This window comes from Dermacentor albipictus, chromosome 5 (assembly GCF_038994185.2).
Source record: "Dermacentor albipictus isolate Rhodes 1998 colony chromosome 5, USDA_Dalb.pri_finalv2, whole genome shotgun sequence".
Lineage (NCBI taxonomy): Eukaryota > Metazoa > Arthropoda > Arachnida > Ixodida > Ixodidae > Dermacentor > Dermacentor albipictus.
In genome coordinates, this window is record NC_091825.1 from 153,495,766 (window position 1) to 153,520,542 (window position 24,777).

Consider the following 24,777-nt stretch of genomic DNA (forward strand, 5'->3'; position numbering starts at 1 on the left):
GGAGCGTTTATGCATTAAAATAAAGAAAGCTTGCTTATCAGCAGTGGAGTATAGCATTTGATGTGATACAGGCGCTCGTCTTTATTACACACGGTATGAATACGTTGCAAGAATAAAGCACCGAGCAGAGCAGTATGGTGCTTCTGACTAGGACAAGTTGATTGGAAAACCGAATCGTCGCACCCGTCCGCTCATTTTTGCCGTACAGCTACAGCATTGATGCGCCAGCCACACGTGCATATCGAGGTCGGCACAGGCAAATATCGTTTTTTGCATTTACCTTGGCATAAAAATTTGAGCAGGCAGCTAAACCACGTTCACTAACGAGCAAGCGGTACAGGTTAGGTGGGGCAAATGATGCATCGCAGCAGTCATAGTAGACCAAGCACCGTGCGTGAAGAGAAACGCGACTGCAAGACCACCGACACAGTAAAGTGGCTGTTGCTTAAGCGCGGCCGGCTTGTCACATAACTCAGAGTGCGTATCTAAACTACACTCACCGACGGATAAGCGGTAATCTAAACTACACTTACCGACGGATAAACAGTACAGGCCAGTTGGTGCAAACGACGCATCGCAGTAAGAGCAGACGACGCGCGGCGCGTGACGAAAGACGCGAATGCAGCGCCGGTAGTTCTAGTGACAGCCGCTGAGGCCACATCGGCCAGTGGGCTCATCGCTACTAGATACTAGAAAATAATCTAGTAACTTTGAGTGGGCTCGCATAGGGAGCTGTGAAACTGAAGTATGTAACTTTACGGGCCAGTTACCCACGACGAAGCGCTGCATGCGGCGATAAAACAATCGTCAGTGTGGTGCAGTAAGTAAGTAGCGGTAAAATGAAGAAATTGCAATAAAATCGTATCAAGAGCGATGAAATAGTTAACTCACAAAAGCCGTACGTAGCAGTCCGATCGCATCACGAATTATTTTAGTATATATATACATATATATATATATATGTGTATTCTTTCGCGACAACAAATTTTGTTTTTGTAGAAACAAGAATTAACTAGAAACGTGCTAACTCGTCCTAGAGTGGCCTAGAATATATATCCTCTGATTGCTCTGGAAACAACTAAACGTTTGGCTGGGGCATAGCCTTCGCGATTGCTGACGACGCAGATCGCGCGCGCGTTATCTGAAAGGCCATGGCTGAGACAGGCTTTCTCCGCCTCCAATCTCTAAGGGCTCCGCATCGCTCTTACGAGGGAGTAGTGTTGAGTCAATGCCTCCTTTACTAGATGCCTGCCGCGTTGTCCGGTAATCTCGGTTCCGGGCCCTCTCTTTTTTTCCTCCTCCGCGAAAAGGCAACGAGCGCCTCTCATGGCGAACGCCTGCAACTTAGATCACGTGTTGCGGCCTCTGAGATTACAATGGCATTTGTCATCGTCTCGGAGGCTTGCGATAACGCTCGCTAACAGGCACCGGCGGATGCATTCAGCCGCCGCTGCCACATCCGCCGAAAGTTGAAACGGCAACGAGCGCCGCCTCACGGAATTTATGCTGAACTAAGAGAACCGCCGCTACAATGGGAAAGGGAGCAACGCGGCGTGTAGGAGACGTTGGTTGAGTGCAGTGGTCGAGTGTACCATGAGACTCATTTATTGCTACTCAGAAGAGAAAAGTAGAGAAATCCCATTGATGACTGCAAAACAGAGCTTTGTCGCAAAAAAAGAAACACTCAATTAAAATGTTCAGTAATTGGTCACGCAACAACAGCTTGAGTTCTTCGGACTCTTACATACGCCGCATCAACACGCATTGTATATTTTATATAATATTGCGTTATTTGTCTGTTACACTTTCAGCTACTATTTTTAAGATACTAGTTTTCACGCCTAATTTAGCGCACAGAAGCCTCGCTTCCAGACAAATATTACTGATGCACTGCGCATTTTTCGCCACCACTGGCTAGCCTAAGCTGCAGTGTTATAGAATATATATTTAATGTAGTGCTTAGGGCTGGTTGAGTTTCGTTATGCTTTAGTAACGAAGAAACTCGTGCACCACACGACGTACGCGTCTACTGTAATAACACAAACCGTGCCTTTTCCTCGCCAGTATATCTAGCTTCATCAAAGGGTCAAAAACCTGGCCGGCGTTAAACATGTGGTTTGCATATTGTACGTCGACCAAACTTCAAAGCTCACGAAACGAAAACTCGCGGGCCGTCATTGGAGCGCAATACGGCGGCACTCGTAGCATCTTCCTGTGAACTGTTGCTCCCGTAGTAGCGGGTATGCAACGGAAGTGATGCGACGGTTGCACTTAATGCAACACGATTTTAAAAATGGCATGGACCGATGTGCCAATTGGGGTGTAAACGATTAAATGTGATGTGGTAAATTGCAGGTAGATTCTTCAAAAGACAAAGGAGGCGGGTTATAACAACACGCCTGTGAAGCATAGTAGCAAAATGGGTAGCGTAGCGCGTCGCTAGCTACGGTAGCTTGCCGGGTTTGCCCGCTCCTCTCAAAATCGCCAATCAAAACAAGGATGGCGCCTTTTCTTGGGTAGCGCCCCTTTGCGCAACGAAAAGTAGTTCCCCTAACATCTGTGTTTTTTAACGTATACAAAACTATTATCGTGAAACTGTGATAGCAGATTTTCACAAAACACCGAGTCATTTTCTGCTGTTCAATTTAACCAGAAACCTGTGCTGTTTTACTTGCCAGTCGAAGAACGGCGTGGCCCTTTGCAATACTCGGGCCACCCCGTGCATGTGTCACTCACGTTGTTGCCCATTCCCATTAGGTTGGGACTGGGACAAATTTTGTCCCCTCGAATCGGGATCTAATTTTTTCTCGTTTTAAGTAATCGGCTTCCAAAGTGAGTACAAGAAAGTTTTCTACACGTTGTTCGCGTTGCTAAAATAGTCACGAGGTGCATGAAGTGCTGTTCGCGCTGTTGAGGCGCGCTCACCGACTAGTGCCGGTCAGTCCTACGCCGGCCCTTTGTTTTGCCTGCCCTTGCGCGCGTTTCACTGAGAGTGAACGACAAAGATTTGCAGGAGTCCGCGCTCTCCCAGCCAAGCGGAGTTAGGAAAGTGGCGGTAGGATGCAACGGAGCCGAGTGTAGTTGCAGCAACGGTAGTACCTAGCGTGCGATGCTAGCGAGGCCTAATTTGGCAGTTCGCCTTTTTGACTAGCGCCATGGCGGGATAGACGCCGGTGCACTTGGGTAGCGTGCGTGCAGTGATTCCCGGCGACCCGGGTATGCCCAGTTGAACTGTGTGCTGCGATTGGCGTCCCGCTCTCGATTTGGGGCGTCGGTGAGGCACCTGGCTTGCGCGTCATCTGTGGCGTTTCCTTTCCATTTTCGTGACGCAGAAAACGATGGCCGAGGGTAACGGGGACGCAGCGACGGTGGAGCCCATGGACGAGTCGAGCGCGACGGAACACAGTGCCGACTACGCCAAGCTTGTGGGCCACGGGCTTCAGGAGAAAGTGGCTGCTCAGCTGGATGCCATCTTCCAGACGGGCAAGCTGGCCTACGCCGACTTGGACGAGCGCGCGCTGGACGCGCTCAAAGAATTCCCCGCCGACGGCGCCTTGGCCGTTCTGAAGCAGTTTTTGGACAGCAGTCTGGAGCACGTGTCCAACAAATCTGCCTACCTTTGCGGCGTGATGAAGACGTACCGACAAAAAAGCAAGCTGCCCGGGGCGTCGGGCTCGGGCGCCAACAAGGGCCCGGACGAGGAGAAGATCCGCGCCATTCTCGACCGTACGGGCTACTCGCTGGACGTGACGACGGGTCAGCGCAAGTACGGCGGTCCACCCCCCGGCTGGACGGGACCGCAGCCGAGCAGTGGCTGCGAGGTGTTTGTCGGCAAAATCCCCAAGGACATGTTCGAAGATGAGCTCATACCCCTGTTCGAAAAGTGCGGGAAGATCTGGGATCTCCGGCTCATGATGGATCCGCTCTCGGGCCTCAATCGAGGCTACGCCTTCATCACTTTCTGCAACCGCGAGGGCGCCCACAACTCTGTACGCGAGGTGAGTACCGTGAATCAGCTTGCGCGCCCAGCATGCTCATTGTGCTCTTTGCTCGCCCCGCAGCTGGACAACCACGAAATCCGGAAGGGCAAATACATTGGGGTCACCATCTCAATCAACAATCATCGGCTTTTCGTGGGCAACATCCCAAAGAACAGGGGCAAGGAGGAGCTGTTTGAAGAATTCTCCAAACATGCACGTGAGTGTGCTTTTGCTTGATCTTGGGCAGAATATTTTAAACTAGCGAACACGAAGGTTACGAGCTTTTTTATCGCCACTACGTTGAGTGATAAGGTGCAGCAGTTGACAGCAATGATATTGGTTCTCTCGTTTGACAATAATTAGGCAAATTAAGGTTTGGGGGCTTCTGTAGCAGATTTGGTTAGATTGCAGTGGAGCTGATACATTCTTTTAGTTAGGTTGTATTGTCAGCCAATTTCTGTTTCTGGTGCACTGCTATTGGTGCAGCGTAGGTTCAGCAGTCGTCCCTGATGTAGCACAAATAGTGCATCAGCTTTGTTTTGAGTTTCAGTGTACATATTGTTTGTTTGAATGTGCACAGCAGGTCTTCATAACTGGTGAGTTAAAAGGTCTCAATGGATGCTGTGAGGCAAACTGATAGATGGGCTTAGGTGTTCTGTATTTGGAATTGACAATTTAGTAAGTTCCAATGTAAATGGTCTTCCAGTGATTGGCGTTTGAATTATCTTTCCCTCTTTTTGCTGCTGATATTCTCAGTCGTGCGAATGTGTGCATGCTTGTATGTTGGCACCTCTGCTGCTCCAATTGTCTAACTGTTTCAGTACTGACAGGAAATCGGGAAAGACCTGCAAGCTATTCTCAAAATTTTCAATGAAGGATGGCAGTGACTGGCTTGACCTGTAGAAACGAAAAAATGCTATTTATTGTAACGCTTTCTAAAAAGCCATACACATTTCAGCAATCCAAGATCCACAGTGTGGCAATAACTGCTCTGGACTACACAATAAAAGAAAATGCCATGACGAGCTGCACTCATCGCACATTTCAGCAAAAATTGGATAGAGGAGCTGATCACTTGTGTACAAATATGTGCCCATTCTGTAGGTATCTGCCTCAGTGGCATTGTGCTGGAGAGCACAAAGTTGTGGATTCTACCATGGCAGCTGTATTGTGACAAGAACGGAATGCAAAAAGAAAGAATAGGGTGTTGTGGGTTGGGTGCCCAAGAACTCCAGGTGGTCTGAAGTGGCATTACACTATGCACTTTTGGAAAATTAGGTGCAGTAATTTAATTCTATGGTGGCATCTGTAAGCACTTTGCCATTAACAACTGCAACAGTGTCTGGAACAGCAGCACAAAAAGGTAAAATGCTTGAATATTATAGCAATGCATTTAAGTGATTTCTTAGAGCAAAATATTACTGGTATGAAGCAAGGGTTTTGGATGTGGTTATTCCTTATTAGTTACTGTACACTAGTTTGCCAGAGTACTCAGGAATGGTGTTCCGATTGGTATTTTTCTTGAGTTCCTTGTTCAAAGCTTGGTTTGCTGAAACACGAAGTTAGTAGATCTGCTGTAGACCACTACCTCGTGTTGTGGCTACAGGCACTTTAATCAGCAGGACTTCATGGATATTGCAATTTTCAAACCTAGCAATCTTGGCACAGAGAACAGCCAGGCAGTTTTAACGCGATTGGCATTCTTTGGGAACTTCACGCAGTTTGTGGTATGTCTTTATGTCCATTTGTCCACGGCTAACTGTTTTCCCGCCAACTTGGGTCACTGGGTAGTCCATGGTCTAATGGGTAGAGCATCGGGCTGCTGCACTGAGGAGGGAACCGGGTTCGAAACCAGACGTCGGAGCAACTTGGTTCACTGGATATGTAACACTCGGTATGTGCTGCTCTTCAATGAACCTCTTTGACACTAACTTGGCTTGCATCCGCGAGCACTAGGATGCTGCTCCCACTGCTGCTTGCAGATGCAAGCAGCAGTGGGAGCTCGAAGTGGAAAGCTCTGTCTGGCTGGATGCGCCCCTCATACACGACACATTTCGGCCGTGGCCATTCAGTAGGGCTACATTGCTTCAATGCGGGTAGTACTAACGTTGACATTAATTGTGCGATGGGCTCTGCCACAATTTATTTTCTGATACAAATCTCTAGTAAAACACACCTAGGGCTCGATCATGAACTGGAACGCACTTCCCAACAATTTATGGCTTATGTTATCTGCTTGACATTAACTAGTATTGGGTGTTTTACTATATGCTTTTAAATGTGCCAATATATTCAGCATACTTTTTTTTTTTCATTTCATTTGAATTACTCTTTCTTTTGTTGTCAGGAATGCTGGATATGCTCGTCTGAAAAAACTGCTGCATCTGGTGTTCGTCCTTCCATGCTAGTGGATAAATGTAGATTGCACTGGTGCAGAGATGCCTTGGCTATTTCGCAACATTGAACATACCATGGTGCCATGCAAACAGCCAAGATTGGAAGGTGTGGGGGCGAACAGTGCTTGCACCAGAAACACGCTAATACAGAAATCAAAGAAAATGCACTATTGTGGCCTTGTGTCCAACCACCCTTCTTGCAATCTGTACTGACAGCGTGGGCAGCAAGATCTGTAGTGCAGATGTGTATTGAAAGTGCTCATTTATGACGATCTCTACCACTACAGTGGTTCAGCAAGGCAAGTGTGAATCGCAAGGATGGGTTGAATGGGTAGATGTCATCGGCTGCCACATGTGCACATATTTTTTTAAAGGGGATTTTCTGCTGCCTCTACCTTTGTTATCGGTCTGCACTCGGCACTTGTTGCTTTTCAGTTTTGTTTGCTGCTTCTGAATATTTGATGGGCTATACACATGGCACAACAGAAGGTTTGACGGTCAATGCGCTCGCAGACATGTGACATTGCTGTTTACTTTTCATTATTGCAGTACAGTGTATGGCGGCTGGCAAGCACAAGTAGCTTTGCACGGCAGTCTCCTGATAAGCCAAATATTTGGATATGCAGAAGGAAGCTCACTTGGTTGGTTTTTCATGATCATGGGCATGAAAAAAAAAAGCCCCCCTCCCCTTAAAATTTTTTTTTTTTTTCAGTCAATTCAAACTTTTATGCTGACTGCAGTTCCAGGAGTGCCTTGTGATTGTGCCTTAGTCGGGGATGCTGAGCGTGGAACTTTTGATGACTGTAATCTTGGGGAAAAAAATATTTTTTCTTAAAAGTGACTTAGTACGTCTAAAAAGCTCATTCATCCTTATAATGTATGCAAATGTTCCTCGCAAGATAGCAAATGAAATCTGATTCACACAAACATGCAAGAAGTTTTCTGAATGTAAGAAAGAAAGGTTGTTTTGTTTCGGTCCTCAAAAGTTTTGTTTATTGAACCCACTGAAACATAGTATAACTGTCATCAGAACTGAGATAGAGAGCTCACGACTTACCAGGTTCGTTTATGGCCAGTTCGATATCCCTTCCACTTCAGGGCAGTGATGTTCAAAAAGGGCATGTTTTCTTTTTGTATGAACACCACATGCCGATTTATTTGTGCTTCACACAGGGGCTGCCATCTTAGAGTGTAGCTGGTGCAACTAGCTCCATTCAAAGAATCTATCTTTGCTGGGCATTGTGCACCATCTGGCATTGTTTTTTTACAAATGCAATGCAATGGATGAGCAAGAGCTGTCTCCAGTACTGTATTATATATAAGGCCAAGCACCTTTGAACGAGCTTGGCTTGACTTCCACATTTTCTGCGAATAAACCCTCTGAAGTGCTGAGCTTGTCTTCTACTTGGAGAGGGTTAAAGAGCACAAGGAAACGAGAAAAAAAAATGTTTCGGTGTCATGAGGGCTGCAACATGAGTCGTAACTGCTACATAAGCAAGGGATGAGGCAATAGAAAATGAAAGTGATAGTGCTATAATTAGACTGGTCGGGTAGGTGGGCCAAGGAGTTTGTAAATACAAATTTGCACACTTTGATTGCTGTGCGCCATGCCTGTTCCAAAAACAAAGGTTGTGCAGTTCAGATACCTTTCGTAGTGTTGTAAATATTGCCATGTGTGCAAGGTGCATGTCCAAGTGTTTGAAAGACTTAGCACATACAGTGCAGCTGGTGTGGCTCTGACTTGACTGCTTTTTTCACTGAGCACGAAGGCACAGAAGGGTTCCCAAGTAGTCCGAGGTGGTTGTTTGCATGCCGATTCAATCGGAAATGCAGTCGAAGATCACAATTTGGTCCAAGTCAGGCTTGCAGTTACCCAGTGCAAAATTGGCTGTTTCAGCATAGAGGAACTGTAATTTGTAACATGCCAGTCGAGTGCTGCCTTTCTAGCTAGTTCACCTGCTTGTTCACACAGCCCATATAGGGGTGGCATAGACTATAGGGTTTCCTTTGATAGATTGCTAGAGGGAATTGAGACGCTGGTGACTGTGGGAGCTGCAAGTTTGGCGAGCAGTTCAGCCAGCATGGAAATTATAATACTTGAATTTGCCTAAACTTTATCCTTGCTTCAAATTACATTACGCACAATATACGCACAATATACGCACAATTCGCTATAATTATGCACATGCACAGATACTTGTTGCCTTTGTGTGTTTCGAAAACTAGAATTGCTTGGCAATTTAGAGAGCATAATAAAAAATTGGCTCACAATCCTGGCCCTGCGAAAGTAGATGTCCAACGAAGCTGTTGAAAACACCACTAGAACTGCTGAGGAGGGATGCAATGCTTTATGCTTTAGAGGAACTGTAGTAATGGCAATTTTGACAGCATGCTGCCGCTGGTCATATTGCTATTTCTTTTTCCTTTTGCCGCTCCTCGTATTCATGCTGCACCTCGGGAGTCCTAGCAGTGCGTTGTGTACCCATACTGGTGCTGCAACAATGACGAAATCAGTTGCTAGGCTGGTTTTTTCATATATTTATGAAAAGCTACTGATGGCACTCCCCGTGTTGCAAGCTGTTGTCGCCATGGCAGCTTGCGCAACAGTAATCTTTACCAGAAAACCTATAAGGGGGGCTAGAGCATGCTTTGCTTTGTTATCAGGAGCACCTTATCATAGCTTATGTGATTCGGATGCTTGTTTTGTGCTCTCTTTATTGAAACGAATGCTGTTCTATATGTTCTATGCGGAATTCCTAAGAATGTATGCATGTTTTGTTTCACTTTGCCGAGTGCTTCAAGCCTGTTTCAAAGCACCTTTGAGCGGGTTGGCCTGGTATTGCACTACCTCCGGGATTGGCCCACAGTTTTTCCGACGGACGATATGAAGAATGCCGACCAACTAGAGGCTAACAATTAGCTTTGCTGTAATGAAGCCACAAGCACGAAGATTTGACAAATCTATGTGCTAACCGTCATCCCATGGTAGGACGGTCACAGCACCACATTTCACTTATGTAATTTTAGCAGAAAACGCTGATGGCGTAGACTAGCAGCTGACATCCGCCGTGGTATCCCAGTGGCTATGGTGTTCTGCTGCTGAGCCGGAGGTCGTGGGTTCCCGGTCACATTTCGAAGGAGACGTAATGCAAAAGTAATGCATTGGGTGCACGTTATGGAATCCCAGGTAGTCAGAATTATTCCAAAGCCCCCACTACAGCCTGTGTCATAACCAAATCGTGGTTTTGGCATCCAAGACCCCAGATATCTTTTGGTAGCTGTCATTGGCAAAGCTGCAGGTGGCTGAGAGCGTAACTGTAATGTCATTCCACGATGCTAAAATGCCTTGTTTCTGGTATCGCATTTCGTTTGTGAAGGAATGGGCACTGGGAAATCCCTGCAGGTGCTTGAATATTCTTTTGAGCCGAACAACCCGGTATCATTTGATATGGGGCTAGTGCTTTTATGCATGTAGCCGCACCACCTATGCCATCATCAGCACAGAAGTTCCTGACAAACAAGCCTGCTGTAGAGCAGCTGGCTGTGCGTGTAGCCATGCATCCCCTGCCTTGAGAATCATGGATGCCAGTCACTTTCCTGCTTACAATTCCCAATTTGTAGGCATTTTCCACTTGCATATGCTGGTTGATGTTGACCAGGAATGTTGTAAGGGGCAAGTAACAAGCGGTAGTAATACCCGTGCTCTGCTGTTGACATCCAACAAGTAGCTTTGAAAATCGGCTGTCATTAGTTGTGATTACCGAAATTCATTCGAAGGCTGCATGCCAACTTGACGTTCAGTCTTTTTCTTTTGAATTTGCAAGTAATTGATTGATGGGTTTTGTGTGATAGCAAGAAGCTTTGGGTTTGACGACATATAGATGTGGCCAGAAGGGGAAACTGTCGTGGCCACGGCTTATTCACACCAGCTAGTCATGAGGGAGGTTTCTTTGAGAAGCGGCAGGCAGATGTTGCAGCTCAGGCTGAGTGCACTAGCATGTTCTATACATAACAAAATCTACACACAGCAGTATTTTTATATGTAGTTTTGCAGCTGAGTGTTGCACTGGCTCACTGTGATTTCTTAGCATTCAGTACTTTGAGTTCCTCAACTATGATTCATTAAGAAAGCTGAGGTGCACAATGAAATTTTTACCTGCCCATGACTAACGCAGTGTCCTTTGTGTTTTTCCAGCGGGCCTGACAGAGGTGATCATCTACAGTTCACCTGACGACAAGAAAAAGAACAGAGGCTTCTGCTTCCTGGAGTACGAGTCACACAAGGCAGCCTCGCTGGCCAAGCGCCGCCTGAGCACAGGCCGCATTAAAGTGTGGAGCTGTGACATCATAGTGGACTGGGCAGACCCACAGGAGGAGCCTGATGAGGAGACAATGGCCAAAGTGAAGGTCCTGTACGTTCGCAACCTGACAGCGGACGTGACGGAAGAGAAGCTCAAGGAGCTGTTTGAGGCACATGGCCGGGTGGAGCGGGTCAAAAAGATCAAGGACTACGCATTTGTGCACTTCGAAGAGCGGGACCACGCTGTGCATGCCATGGAGCAGCTTCAGGGCAAGGACTTGTGCGGGGCCCCCATGGAGGTCTCGCTGGCCAAGCCCCCGTCAGACAAGAAGAAGAAGGAGGAGGTGCTGCGCAACCGGGAACGTCGCATGATGCAGATGATGCAGCAACGCATAGTGTGAGCACTCTATCCTCTCCCACCGCTGGAACTTGAATGGTGGCTCATCCATAGGGCCGCGTAGTAAAGTGCCCTGTGCATGACGTCATAACACAGCCAACTACTGCCGAATGGATTACATTCTGCTACACCACAAAGTGTGTGTGCCAGCTAAATGGGATAAATATGCACTCCAATGGTGCACTTGCATCACGTTCGTGTTGCATGGAATTGGTGCAAGCCTTGGGTGCTTCTCATTGTTAAATGAAGTTCCAGTTTAAAAAAAAATATTACTTTTTTTTTGTTGCAGGGACGTGTCGGACTACCGCATGATGGGCTGCATGCCCCCGCCGCCGCCCCTTCGGGGGCCCCGGGGCGGCGGGGGCGGCCGGGGCCCCCCCGTGGGTCCCAGGAGCTACGGTGAGTGTGGGGGCACCTGGGGGCACGGGGGTGTGCGTTTTCCCGGCTGGCTCAATCCTGATCCTTGTTGGTCTCTATGCTGCTCCGTAGATTACGACTATGACTACTATGGGTATAGCGACTACCGGGGCGGCTATGCGGATCCGTACTATGAGGACTATTACGGCCGCTATGATGACTATTATGACTACGGCTACCCAGCTGCGGCACCCCCCCGTGGCCGGCCTGCTCCAGAGCGGGTGGGTGGTTCCTCTTTTCCTTCCTTCTCTTGCCGACGGTTAGCATATCCGAGCGGCCGGGAAAGCGGGCGCCCCCGCGGTGGTTGAGGTGCTCGCTCTCGGATATGGTAGCCCGGCGCGCGCCTTGCCCGTGGCCGGGAGAGCAAGCCCCTAAGTCGGTGGGCCCTGATTAGTGTGGTGTTCGTGTTGCAGGCTCGTGGTGGCCAGCGTGGGGTGACGCGTGGGGGGCGCGGCCGTGGGCGGGCCCCCCGCGCTCGCGCTGGCCGGGGGGCGGGCCCTGTCAGCCGTGGGGGCCGTGGGGGCGCCCCCCCCCGGGGAAGCCTGGCCGGTAAGCGCAAGTTCGACGGGGGCCACCAGAACCAGGGCGACTCGAAGCGCCGCTTCCACAACAGCAGCCAGCAGCAGCAGGACGACGGGCAGCAGTGGTACCAGGACTCCTTCAAAGAGACCTGGGGCTGACCGCCACCGCTCGTGTGTGTGTCTTCCCGCCGCCAAGCACTCCTCCTTCTCGCGGGGGGGCCGGACTGTGATGGACAGGCGACGTGTAACCTGACAATGTGTGGAAAATAAAAGTGGCCGTTTTAAAAACTCCGGGCATTCTCTTCCCTGACACGGCTGTGCGCGAACAGCGCTCACAAGCGGACGGACGGACGACGACGACGCCGCCCAACAGGCACAGGTTTGGTATCGACGACCGGAGTTTTTACTTACTGTTGTGCATAATGCTTGTTGAGTGTACCGCGCAACGCGAGCCGCTGTTAAAATATCGGCTGGTCCAATAGAATGCTGCGTACATCAGCCTGGTGCGTGCCGTAGTGAAATGTAGGTGGCGTGGACGTACGACTTGTTTTGGAGAGGTGAAAGTACTTGGGACAAGTTTTTCCTCCTGTGTCCATTCAACGTGTAGCCGCCGTGCAATGGCGGTTTTAAGCAAGTTGCTGGAAACTAGCCTGCCATTTCGTTGCTATGAAATCGCGCACCCGTGGGAGCCTTCGTGCACTGCTAGCTGGGTGACACTGTTTTTCGACACCTTCAGCAACTCCATCAAGCTCTACAGTGTGCTCTACCTGGTCAGTGCGTTTACTTCCCACCACATATAAGCTGTTGTGCTTGAAGCGGAAAAAAAAAGTCTGCGTAGGTCTGTAATACGCCGTGATCGCTAATACAGATGGTCGAACATGTGCATGATCGGCAAACGTTCGCTGCATCATTTTTTCCTCTTGAGGTGCTGCGTCAATACGCCGTATGCGCGAGTCAGCTGACCGTGCGGACGCGCGTTCTAGTACGTCCCAAAGAGCCTTGCTAGGTCGCCCCGTACGTAAGCAACTCGCGCGCACGTGTGAAAGCGACGCCGTAGGCTACTGCCAAAAATTTGTGACTTCTTTTTAGCGGATCACCTGCAACGAAACTTTTGACCAGCCACTGTAACCGGATAGAGGATACGCGGATAATATCTGTGAGATTCGGTTGGAAACTGGCAGAGCCTAGGAAACGTTCGTGCGTACAGTCTGTACCCTTGACCGCTTTTAGGCGCCTCGGGGTTTGAATTTAGGTTCAGAGTACGACTGGAGCGCCCGAGCGGTAATCTGAGGCGTCTCTCTTGCGAGCCACCGATGTGAAAGAGATACGAGATACGACGAATGCGCCTTCGTTCATGCACACCAAACAAGCGCCACAATTAAATGGCGTTAGGTTAATAAAATATACATTGCGCGGTGTCTTTGTTATTGATGTTATGGGCACTGTCGAACATTCTTTCTTTGCCTCTTTTGTCTCTGCTAACGCTAGCGCCCTAGCACCGTGTGGAGCGTGCGCCCATAGAGAAAGGGATTGTTTCTCTATGGTGCGCCAATCAATATTTCGTGCTCGGAAAAAAAAAAAAGGAAGCGGCAGTAACTGTACGGTGTTGCTTTGACTATAATGTACCATGAACGCGAATGTTAAAACATAAAAAGAACAAAATCCATCTATGTAAGAACTGAGCCGAGTGCGCTCCTGTAGCAGCGCCTGCGAAAGCGTTTTATCTCGCCTGCCGTTTATTGCCAACAGCAGACGTGAACAGCACATGTTCGCACATTTGCTGTAATAAACTTGGCGTTTTGCTCTTGGTGTGCTGTGTGAATTTCACTTCAGGTAGAATTAGCTGATCAGAACTAATGCTAAAAATGCGAACAAGCACGAGATAATATTTTGCTTTTATAATGCGTGGGTTATCGATCCATTATACAGCAAAACTGCTCCACCTCATTGCACATGACTAAATCCCGTTTTTTTTTCTTTCTTTTTTAAATAGTATTTATGCCTCGACTATAGCTGCCTTAAAAATTGTGCACAGCCCACATACCGAGACACTTAGTTATCACAAAATAGAACCCCAGCATTGTGTGTTTGTTTGTTTTGGTGTGTGTGCATGCATGCACTTGTTTGCTGGATTTTTATGCTTTATGTGAAACTAGAACGTGGTCTGGTCGATTGCTAACATCACTTACAGTGCGTACATAGACAGGGAGTACCAAAAGAGCGACGAAGACAAGCGCTGGTTGATTGACTGGGTAATGCACCAAATATTCCGGCACTAAAAGTAAATGAAGACTGCAGTAGAAATAAAGCAGACACAGGGGATGCTGGACTTGCACAACTAGGATTTACTGGAGAAGTGCTGCTGTGGACGGCAAAGAATTGGCAAAATGGAAACATAATCTACTCATGATGCTTTCTGGATACAAAGGAGGCTTTAAACACTTCTGTTGGTATGACACATGTTTGGGCTGACACATGCTTGTTAGGTTTCATTTTGTTCCGTCTTCATTCCTGCACATAGCAGCATCGCTTCAGCAAACCCTCGCAAGTTGTAGGCCCAGCATCCTTTCTGTCCGCCTCCTTTCTGCCGTAAACTATTTTTATCCCTGGAAAACATGGGACATTACTTGACCTTTGTGTATTGTGGAAGTGAAAAGTATCTCTTGTGACAATGAAGACAATGTGAGTAAAAGCACTATTTTATAACAATGGCTCATAATCTAGTACAGTTCCTGGATGTTACTGCTTGCTTTGGTCCAGCAAAGCATTTTTCCATAACTTAGTTTGATGTCTCTGAGAGGTCCCATTTCCACTTTCCTCTTATCACTTCTCCACTTCAAAGAGCAGGAGTGACACACCCCTTTCCTCATTTTTCTGTTGGGGAAGAAAAAGCTACTGGCTGCACTACTTTGCCAGGCTATGTGGCCAAGCTGTAGAATTCATGCAGGTGGCGCAGCTTGTTAGCCGCAAGACCTCCAGACGGGCATTTGCAGAGACAGTGCTGAGTAGTATACGGTCGGCATCCTTCCTCAGCTATAATGTGATGCTCTTCATGTTCGTCATCTGTGCACTGAGGTGAGTAACTGTGATAGCAGTGGTGCATGCTCGCCTCCATCCTCAGGTGGGGCTTTGGCCGCCTTTATCTGCAGAATTCCACCTTCGTGGCTGGGCTTGCCTCAGGCTTTCTTTCCATTTTCGTCGAGCATCCGAGCAGGTAAAACAAGCCCTTCTTGTCTGTCCAAGATGTGTTTTTCTGTGTCTATCACTGTTTCAAGTTTCAAGCCATCAAGCATTTCGTTCAAATGTGTGGCACGTCTTCTCTTTTTTAAATTTTCAGCATCAATGCCGCCTGATTAAGTTAGCTTTTAAGTATGAAACGCTTACATGTAGTGTTAGCCAGCTCTGAGAGAAAAAGATAAGTGAGATACAAAAAGTGAAATCTCAGCTGTGCCCATCTATCTCAGCTGTCCCGTATCAGTCTTTGGATAAGAGATTAGTGCAAGGAAAAGACTATTCTGTGACAATGGTTGAAGTGGCTGCTGAAGCCCAAGTATCTTGGGTCAAAGGCTGCCAATCTACTGCCCATGCCACTAGCTAATCAATATTGGCACGCACCGTACGAAGTGACCACTTCTGGTTGCATGACATTTTGCTATGTATTTCTTTCCATCTCATAAACAAACTTTGTCCCTAGGACTCTGTTTATTACTGCACAAAACTCCGTGCTGCCTTTCAGAATGCAGAAAAAAAATAAAATTGAGAGCCACTTGATGTTTTTAATTAAAGCTGTGAGCATAAGTGTAACTTTTGGGTAAACTTTCTTGGTGCTTGCTTATTTTGCTAGGAATGAAAATTTCAACTTGCTGTTCTATAAGCAAATTTGTGCAGCTACTATTGTAAAATTATAGAAAACTGGGTAAGTTGCTACGCTCACACCTTGAAGATAACAGGGCCATCAGTTAAAGCAGGAAGTGGAAAAGAAAATATGGGTGTTAAATGTGATGTCGCAGCTATGTGCAGAGCATATTGTGCCATTGATCTATAAGCTGTGTAACATGGACTTTCATTTACAGTTGATAGCACTATAAGTGTGAGAGAGGGAAGGAAAGAGGGTGCGTGCTGTAAGAAAGTGAGAAATCTGCTGCTACAGTCATTTTGCAAAATGAGAGAAGAGCAACAAAAAAATTGTGAGAGTAAGACTTCCATCCGGCTGAGCACCACGAGGGTACTGGTATGTTCTGTGGACATTTACTACCATGTCTCTCTTGTTTCTCATTGTGAATGCTACCCACCATGGTATGGCGTTGTGCTGCTAGGCTCATGATTATGGGCTCCATCATGCCCACAGTGGCCACATTTAATTGTGGGCGAAATGCAAAAACACCTGTGTGCTTAGATTCAGGTGCACCTTAAAGCTCCCGCCCCCCCCAAGTGGTCAAAATTATTCCAGAGCCCCCCACTACAGCATGCCTCATAATCGGATCGTGGTTTCAACTTCTAAAATGCCAGAATCTAATTTCCTTATGAATGTTACGCTGGCATGTGGCAGGCTTGAGGCTTCGCACTTGGCAAAGTGCAGGGTCCTCCACTAGTAGACTAAAATTCTTCACTCTGTCATGTTCCCCATGGCCCTTGAAAAGTGTCAATTCCCACCTTGGATGAATGTGATCAATAAAACAACTGCCGAAGCTTGTGGTTGTTTTACTTGTTATTATACTCAATCCTGTAACAGAATACACGATTTCCACATTCCTTTGTCACCAGCATCATAGTTGCGACACAAAGCACTGTGTCAGACAGCAGGGTACACACTACGGATGCTCTGAATTATTCTGCAAGCATGGGAGGAAACTACACCCACACAAGACCTGATAGGCAAAATGTCGGCATGGACAGGTGCGTTATGCTCTATCTCTCGATGAAATCGGCTATGCATTGGCTAGTAACTGCGTTTCATTGCCAGGTGTTACAAATTTCAAGTTTGTGAAAAACACAGCATATGCTTACCATTATATAAGGCATATGCTTACAGACTTCATTGGCATAACCTGAATCAATTTGCTGTGCGCATTTACAAGGATGGCTGATTGTGATGCTGGTGACAGTACGTTGAGAGCTATGAACTTCCTAAGACAGGATGTGAGAATAATTGCTTAGGCTGTGCAGAATTTCGGGGTAGAATTTTAAAGAATTTTTTTCCCCTTTAGCTGCACGCATGCTGTGTGTTCTTTGAACCGACTTATACCCATGAAGTAGATGCCTTGAAACTCACCAGGCACGTCGGCGATAGCTGGTGTAATGCCAGGCTCTTAGACCATCCGGCAGCTGTGCTGAGAGGTTGAGAACCAGCGTCCCTGCCCTACTCGCATGGAAACAGGTCCTGAGCACACAGGCAGCCTGAAACAGCCAACAGACATGCAGTTGAAGTCCCTGCCCTACTCGCATCGAAACAGGTCCTGAGCACACAGGCAGCCTGAAACAGCCAACAGACATGCAGTTGAAGTTCTCTCCAAATTGGCAACTTCCGAAGGTCACATGAGAGCTTGATGCGTATGAGCTGTGATAGTGCACGTTGTTTTTGGTGCTTCTTGAACAACGGCCACTTGATGCAAAACAGGAAGCCGGCATTCACCAGCACTGACACGCCAACACTGCCCCATCTGAAGGTTCAGTGAACTGAAAGTTTCAGTAGAATTGAATTCGATACTAATATCGAATTCAGTGCCAAGGTGTGTAAATTTTCTTCAATGTCATCTGTGTTGCTATCTATAATGGCCAGCAGCCTGCCATGTTTGCTACAACCAATTCATCTTGTATGCCTGGAGCATTGCTTTGCCTAGACACTACACTGCAACATATATTGCAACATTCATTTTGTGAGTTCGCCAAGCTGCAAGCGTAATCCTTGCGCTTTTTGCTACCATGTCTTGCACATTCCCCTGGTACCTCATTTAGAGTTGCTGGTTGTGGCTTTTATATTAAGTACCCCCATAAAATTTGGGGATATCCTTCTTGGTGGCTTCAGACAACAAAGTTGTTTCGTTGCTAGTGCATATCCTGATGGCAGATCTTGCTTTGCTAACAGCTGTGTCTGTTAGTGCAGAGCCTACTAGAGCACGCTATAAAAAATTGGAAGATGTCAACAATTTGATTAATACCCACCAATTAACTCTTGAATTTATCGCCTGGTTGGCAGTGTTGGAAAAAGCAGAAGTCGAGTTTCATGGCATTTTTGAGTGATATTACATCCAAGATATTTACATTGCCTGCGTATGTCACTGAATGCATGTGATTATTGTTGCCATTTAAATTTTGGACAACTTAGCACCAGTTGTCCAGCAGTAAGCATCTGTTGTTATGACATAACCTTTCAGTTGTCTCTTCCACTGATAAAAAAAAGAAAATTATGAAGTTTTATATGGCAAAACCACGATCTGATTATGAGGAACGCCATAGTGGAAAAACTCCGAAAATTTGGACCACCGGGGGTTCTTTAACGTTGAAGTCTGGAAATCGCTGGTGTGCTGTCATTGATACTTAATGTGTGAAAGCTGCATTGCTTGATCCTTGGATTTTAAAGGCTTCTTGCTGCCTGCCACTGTTACGTCACACCTATTCACACAAACTGAAAGGTGCGACATAAAAGTAATGAGTGTGTGTGTATATATATATATATATATATATATATATATATATATATATATATATATATATATATATATATATATATATATATATATATATATATATATATCCCAAGGCGAGAATCATGTTTTCCTTCTGCTCATTAGAGAAAGACATGACAGCTGGGACGAAACAAAACGCACCTTTACACCTTTGAACGGACATTGTCAATTCACTTTTGTGGTGGTAGGTATTGTGGGGAAAAAAAACGGCTATCACAGCTTGTTTCCAACTAACACCAAATGCAACATGTTACTTCAGCCAGGGCACAGCAGCTAACGCTTGATAATGATGTTTTCTTTATTTCATTCTGACTAACACAGAGGAGCCTGTTTGATGGCGTTGCTTTATGATGCGGGTGGGAGTGCAATGGTGGTATTTTTCATGTCTCTGGGTTTATTTATCAGTCGGAAAAGATTAGTGTACAATTAGTATGTTGCTGAAAATATCGCAGTTAGATGTCCTTTGGCTGTGCCTACAAATGCCTCATTGACACTTTGATCATTAGAATAGTACGTCTCAAGTTAGATAATTAATTACAATTAACTTAAAGAACTCTCAGTAATGAAAAAAATTACTGGCGGCTGCTCTACTGTACTGGAAACAATATGCACTAGGCTTTCTTCAAGCAACGCAATTGCTCTTTTTAAAATCTTCGTGCATCATAGTTAATTGGGACACCATACATATATTTATGACCTCTGCATGCAAGTGACGATGTTTCTATCCCTAATAAATGTTGTAACTTAATAAAAGAGTTCTTTTTTTTTTCATGAGTCATTGGCATTGCTTACTGGAAAGAGAAGCAATACTGAAACACATAACATTCACGTGCATTTTACACATCGTTGATAAAAGCCTTTGCCGAAGGGGTCACTGAAGTCTGCATGTTTTTTTCAGGGTAAAAAAAGCAAGCAAAGGAATTTGAGGCGAGGTGAACATACAGCAGCACATTCATTCGCTAGGCTTAGGCTATCTATACCTTTAGAAATAATTGTTAATTGGCTACCTCCTCCTCTTTCAAAGATATAATAAATAATAAACTTTGCCCTGTGTATACATTTAAATATATTGGCAAGTGCAGGGTGTTTACAGTAAAAATTTAAAACAATGTTGAAGTGAAAAAATACAGATGAGGCAGCTGCTGCTGATGTTTCTAATGCATTTGCTTTCCTATTGTCAGGATTTGAAGAAATAAAGCAAAATTATGAACTAAAAGCTGTCGACGTCCATGCCAACAATGCTGCAGTAAGCTATTAGCCCCAATAAAATTTTAGGTGGAACGGCAGAGGCAAGTTAAAAGAAACCTCAAATGATTTGGGTGACAAAACTCTGGTAATGACATCTTAGGTGAGTGGGGGGGGTAAGGAAGAAGGTAGGCTTCGGCCCCGCTGGGAGGGCAGGGTGAACCCCCCTCTAGTCGGCATCTATGGTTATGAGTTCAAAGTGTGCTGGAGACAAGCATTTTTTTTTTTCTTCTATGGAGGTTCCTTTAATGACTTAACTGACTGAAGGAAGAAAGGCACTATGTGAAGACCTGTGTTTAATCTGTGAGTGGCTATTGCTACTGAATACATACACAGTGACTGCAACTACTTTTCTGGGTACATGCGACACCAAAAGTTGTCCAGGCCACATGCAACACATGTGATACATGTTCTAAAGGCAACCAGATTTCTTATCAAATAGCACAACTGAGGGCGGGCTAACATAGTTTTCACACTTTACATGTAGTTTTGTGTTTCCCATTTTGCAGTATCAAACTGCGCCAACTAGCCTCACTATCAATTCTGCCTGTAGCAAATGAATCTTTAGGCACTGTCTTGGCGCAGAGCAAATACTTTCTGTGTTGCGCATGGTAGTAATTCAGTATAGTTGGCCTGTCATACTGGGAAACGGAGTTCTGCTGCAAAGACAAGGATGGACGTGGAACATGTGTTTTTGTACTTCATGAACAGCCTTGACCTTTCAGTGCTATTTCAGTTCCCCAGAGTTGTGCATGCTATGTGTTAAGCCATGTGGTGGACTTTAAGATGAACAATAAAGAATGATAGAAGCCTGTTTGCCTTATCAGAAGTTCTGCTTAAAGGCAGTGCACAAAATCTGTGGGAAACAACAAAGCCAGCTTATCGGGGAAATTATTTCAGAGGAAAGCCCACATAGGTCACTGTGCCAGCAGTGAAAGAATACACCACAAGCAGTGTCTTGGAGTAAAATCACCTTGTTTCACATTTTACATGTTAAACCTCAACCTCTGTACTGTCCTTGCCGACTGCATGAAGTGCTCAAAATTTTGTTTTCTTACCTGTCACTTTCAGGCGTCGAGTTCTCTCTGTGTACATGCTCAATCAGGTGAGCTGGAATCGGTGTGTCTAGATGGGGTGGTGGGGCATCCTTGACTGAGTGCTAAGAGAGACGAATTTGGAACCACTTACTTCCCTCTAGTGCTCGGAGATCGTGTTCAACAGCCTGCGCAGCCGGAACATTGTGCACGATGTTCCTCGTGGAGAGGTATGTCACCACCTTGAATTTCTTTAAGAATGACATTGCCACACAACTAAAAAAATTGTTTGCTTGTCTGTGTAACATTTCTAGAAAGCACCCACATAAAGAAAAGTGCTCTCACTGTTAGTGGCTGTAAGCCAAGCATCCTCGATAACTTATAATTCCCCTGTTCTTAATCCTTTTCTGCAATAAATTTTTATTTGTTTATCTTTAAAGGCAAATCTCTGCTGCCAACATTTTGTTGGCACATCAGTGCTTTCACATTTATCATCCCCGGTGGTCTAAAATTCTAAGATGCGGTACTACCCACTTCTCGATAGCGGGAATTGTTACACACAAATTCTGGCATACTTGTTCACACTTTACAAACCTCATGTGACAACATCATCTGTTTCACAATGCTGCATGCAGAAGCTTTGTACACCAGAGAGAGTGCACAACAATATGATAATTTGCTGTTGCAGGACACACAAAACAAAACTGTAATAAACACACTGCCCACTGTTCAATGGCTGCAGCATTCTGCTGCTAAGCATGAAATAGCAGGTTAGGTTCCTGACTCTGACAGCTTCATTTTACTTGAGGGCAAATGTGGGAACACTCACGTACTTGAGTTTATGTGCATTCATGAGGCCCAAAAATAATTCTAAGCCCACAACCATGACTTCTTTCTTGCATTACTGTACATATTTGAAACAGAACTTCATCAATTATATAGTCAATTCCATTCAGATTTTACTCGCAAAAAATCACTCATTAGTTTAATATGGCATGCAATTAGATATAATGCTTTATGAAATTTGATAGCTAAAAACATGTCTGAATCTAAGGTGAATTACTTTTCTTAAATGCTATTTTTTTTTACGAAGAGAGATGCTGGTTAGCTGTTATGCAAAAGTTCTAACAATATAAAATTGCATGCTCATTGACTGGGCCACATGAACTCGTGCATGTCACACCAAGTTATGGACGTTGTCACATGACCAACCATCTGCCTTTACCAGATACCACCTGATGTTGTGGCCTGGCAACAACAGGAAGACGTAGAAGACAATTGAAATGGGTGGCCTACTAGAAGCCTAGTGTTTTTATTTGATGTAATGCGATAGAATTAAAGGCAAACTGTTGCTTGATCACACAACGTTATCATGTCCAGATAATTGTGAGTGCATAAAAAACTGCAAGAGACAAATAGTTTCCTGAGAGCACACCAGGAGGAGTTCCTTCCCATATAAAAAGTGAAAATGTATTGTTGCTCCAGGCATTTATCTTAGCAGTGGCATGAACAGTTAGAAAGAAAAATAGAAGTTCGTCATCCTGGAGGGGCAGTGACGCTTCATTCGCTGCTTTTACTTGTACTCACCATGTCTCCAGCTATATCGTGAACATTTTATAAGGCATGCGCACTTGCTTAAGGAAACGGCTGACTTGTGGTTAAATATTTCATCCGTGGACTGACTGTTTTAATGTATCTCTTACATGCCATGACAGTTGGCCTTTAATTCTGCCACATTTGATTAAACAAAAGCACTAGCCTTCTCACTAGCTGGCCAGTTCAGTAGTCTTCTGCTTCTGCTAAGGCCACAACATCAGGTGGCATTATGCAAATTTTTTGGCTTGAAGATGTGCCATGTTGGCATGACATGCCCTCGTGCATGGCCGTAGCACTGAAAAGCTGTGCATGATGCACACCATGCCAAGAGAAAAATTTATTCTCCAATTTTTTTCTCTTCTAAAAAGCCCCTCACCAGGCCCCATTGCAAATTTTGGTTATATAGTGGAATTTGTAGGGTGTCCTCTAGGGAGCATTTTACCACAATCATTTTTAAAATTGAATAATTAATAGAGGAGACAGGAAAAATTTAGATGTTTCATCGTCTTGCTAGCAGCCAGAATGCAAGCTTCACTGCCAGAATAGACACTTTCCCCCTTTACCTTGAGTAGTGTCCGAGAGTGACATTCCTTCTCTGCCTTCTTCAATACCGGACCCAAGGGATTGTGTCACGTTTACATCATGAGCCCCGCTCCCACTTCTTTTCTTAATATTTTTTAGTCTCTTTCTTGCTGCACTGCTCACTTCCAGTGGTGGTATTGTGCGTTCTGCATTGGATGATTTACTGAAGTCATGTGTCACAAATCGACGAAGTTTCAGGCAGTGCACCTTAGCTAGCGCTTTGTGCATGTGACCTTGACTCTATGGGCGGAAGCGGGACGCCCTCAAGAATGGTTTGCATGAAACGTGTCTTGCACAATATCTTATACTGTTGTAATAATAGTGAAAAAATAAGATCAAGCTGGCTTGATGACACAGCTACTGTATTGTGTGCATTGCTGTGTCATCTTCAGAGCTGTCATTGCAATGTTGAACTTGATCCAACTAACACAACTTTATACACTTGTGTCTTAAATGTCTGCAACTTTATATTTTCAGGTGGCTATGTTTGCTGTGAGTTTGGCGGGCTTCCTATATTGCATTCGGTAAGCATTCTAACATGTGCAAAGCATGCTTGAAATTGACAAAAATGTGCTTCACACGGAAAGTCACAGGTGTCTCTTGAACGGGTATTATAGGCAGTAGCTAAGCGTGGGAACTCATAAAGCAATCTGTTGGTTCGTTATGGCGTGGAATAATTGTGAAAAATGAAATGTTCTTTGGCTTTAATGAGATTTGATCTTTTATCCTTTGTGCTTTGATGCCAACAAACAATACTCGGTCCGCCAAACGTGTCTCGCCTTAGTGGCGCCACACGCCTGTCCGAAGGGGATGCATTGTTGGCTTCATGAAGCAATTTGTTGCAATGCGGCAGGAGAGGCTAGAAGGTCGCTACCCCCGCTGGCCAATCGTAACAGCTCCTCCATGGCCCGAAAAATCTCGACAGGCCAGTGCTGATAACTGCTGGGCAGGAAGAGAATGCCTGGTGGCAAGGGGGATGACTTGGCTTGCGGTAACCAGTTGCAAAATGCTGACATACACCCTAGAATATCTCACTATGACAGGCAGCAGTAAAGCGAACCCCACAACACGGCTCTGCGCAGAGATGAAGTATCTTGGATCTCGCTTTAGACCCACCAGGCTTCAAAGAAAACATGAGTGCAAAAACAACAAATACTACATTTTGCTATGCATATTTTGAAGGAATTTGGTGCCAAAAAAGTTAGCAATCATGGATAAAGTCCTGCTAAATGAAAGGGGATTGTCTTGGTTTAACAACAACAACAACAAAAAACCTAGTCAGGATCTCTAAATCAGAACGAGTTTCATATTAGCCTGCTCAAGCCACCTGTATTGCTATGCAGCTTTCCCTTTTTATATCTAACAGAGAAGTTGTACTGTTGGATGGTGAGGCTCTATCGGAGCAAGTAGCCATTTTTTTGTTAGCCATGTCAAAGATGAATCTCGCTCCATACAAATAACATGATAACTTCTGGGCTCCCCATTCCTTCTCTGAAGTGCTATAGGCTTCCTCTGTTACAATTAGTTTACAACTGGCATAGAGAATACGATGTTCCTCATCATCATCTCCGATCTGACTAAGTACTGCACCCATTCCCCTGTCGCTTCCTTCATACTGAACTA

General features: G+C 45.5%; 2 protein-coding genes across 7 annotated transcripts in view; both read left to right on the plus strand.

Moving 5' to 3' along the window:
- Positions 1-2,605: 2,605 nt before the first annotated feature.
- Syp (synaptotagmin binding cytoplasmic RNA interacting protein) lies at positions 2,606-12,299 on the plus strand. Of its 3 annotated transcripts, none has more exons than XM_065432328.2 (7): positions 2,606-2,832; positions 3,333-3,998; positions 4,062-4,197; positions 10,572-11,073; positions 11,363-11,472; positions 11,563-11,711; positions 11,904-12,299. In XM_065432328.2, exons 2-7 carry the CDS (start codon positions 3,339-3,341, stop codon positions 12,168-12,170), a joined length of 1,824 nt encoding a protein of 607 aa, XP_065288400.1. In that variant the 5' UTR covers positions 2,606-2,832; positions 3,333-3,338; the 3' UTR covers positions 12,171-12,299. The 3 variants fall into 3 exon arrangements, with proteins under 3 accessions (XP_065288400.1, XP_065288402.1, XP_065288401.1); XM_065432329.1 differs by lacking the exon at positions 2,606-2,832 and adding an exon at positions 2,945-3,216; XM_065432330.2 differs by lacking the exon at positions 11,563-11,711 and having other exon boundaries at positions 2,609-2,832.
- LOC135902342 (transmembrane protein 135-like) overlaps positions 12,256-24,777 on the plus strand; it is a 32,940-nt gene continuing 20,418 nt past the window's right edge. The window contains exons 1-6 of one of the 4 annotated variants that reach the window (XM_065432336.1): positions 12,256-12,390; positions 14,959-15,086; positions 15,133-15,225; positions 21,014-21,047; positions 21,141-21,206; positions 23,632-23,678. In XM_065432336.1, coding sequence (XP_065288408.1) covers positions 15,055-15,086; positions 15,133-15,225; positions 21,014-21,047; positions 21,141-21,206; positions 23,632-23,678 — 272 coding nt within the window. In that variant the 5' untranslated portion in view covers positions 12,256-12,390; positions 14,959-15,054. Of the gene's footprint in view, positions 12,391-12,441; positions 12,782-14,958; positions 15,087-15,132; positions 15,226-21,013; positions 21,048-21,140; positions 21,207-23,631; positions 23,679-24,777 lie in introns of those variants that run through there. The other 3 variants (XM_065432335.2, XM_065432333.2, XM_065432334.1) reach the window with 3 other exon arrangements.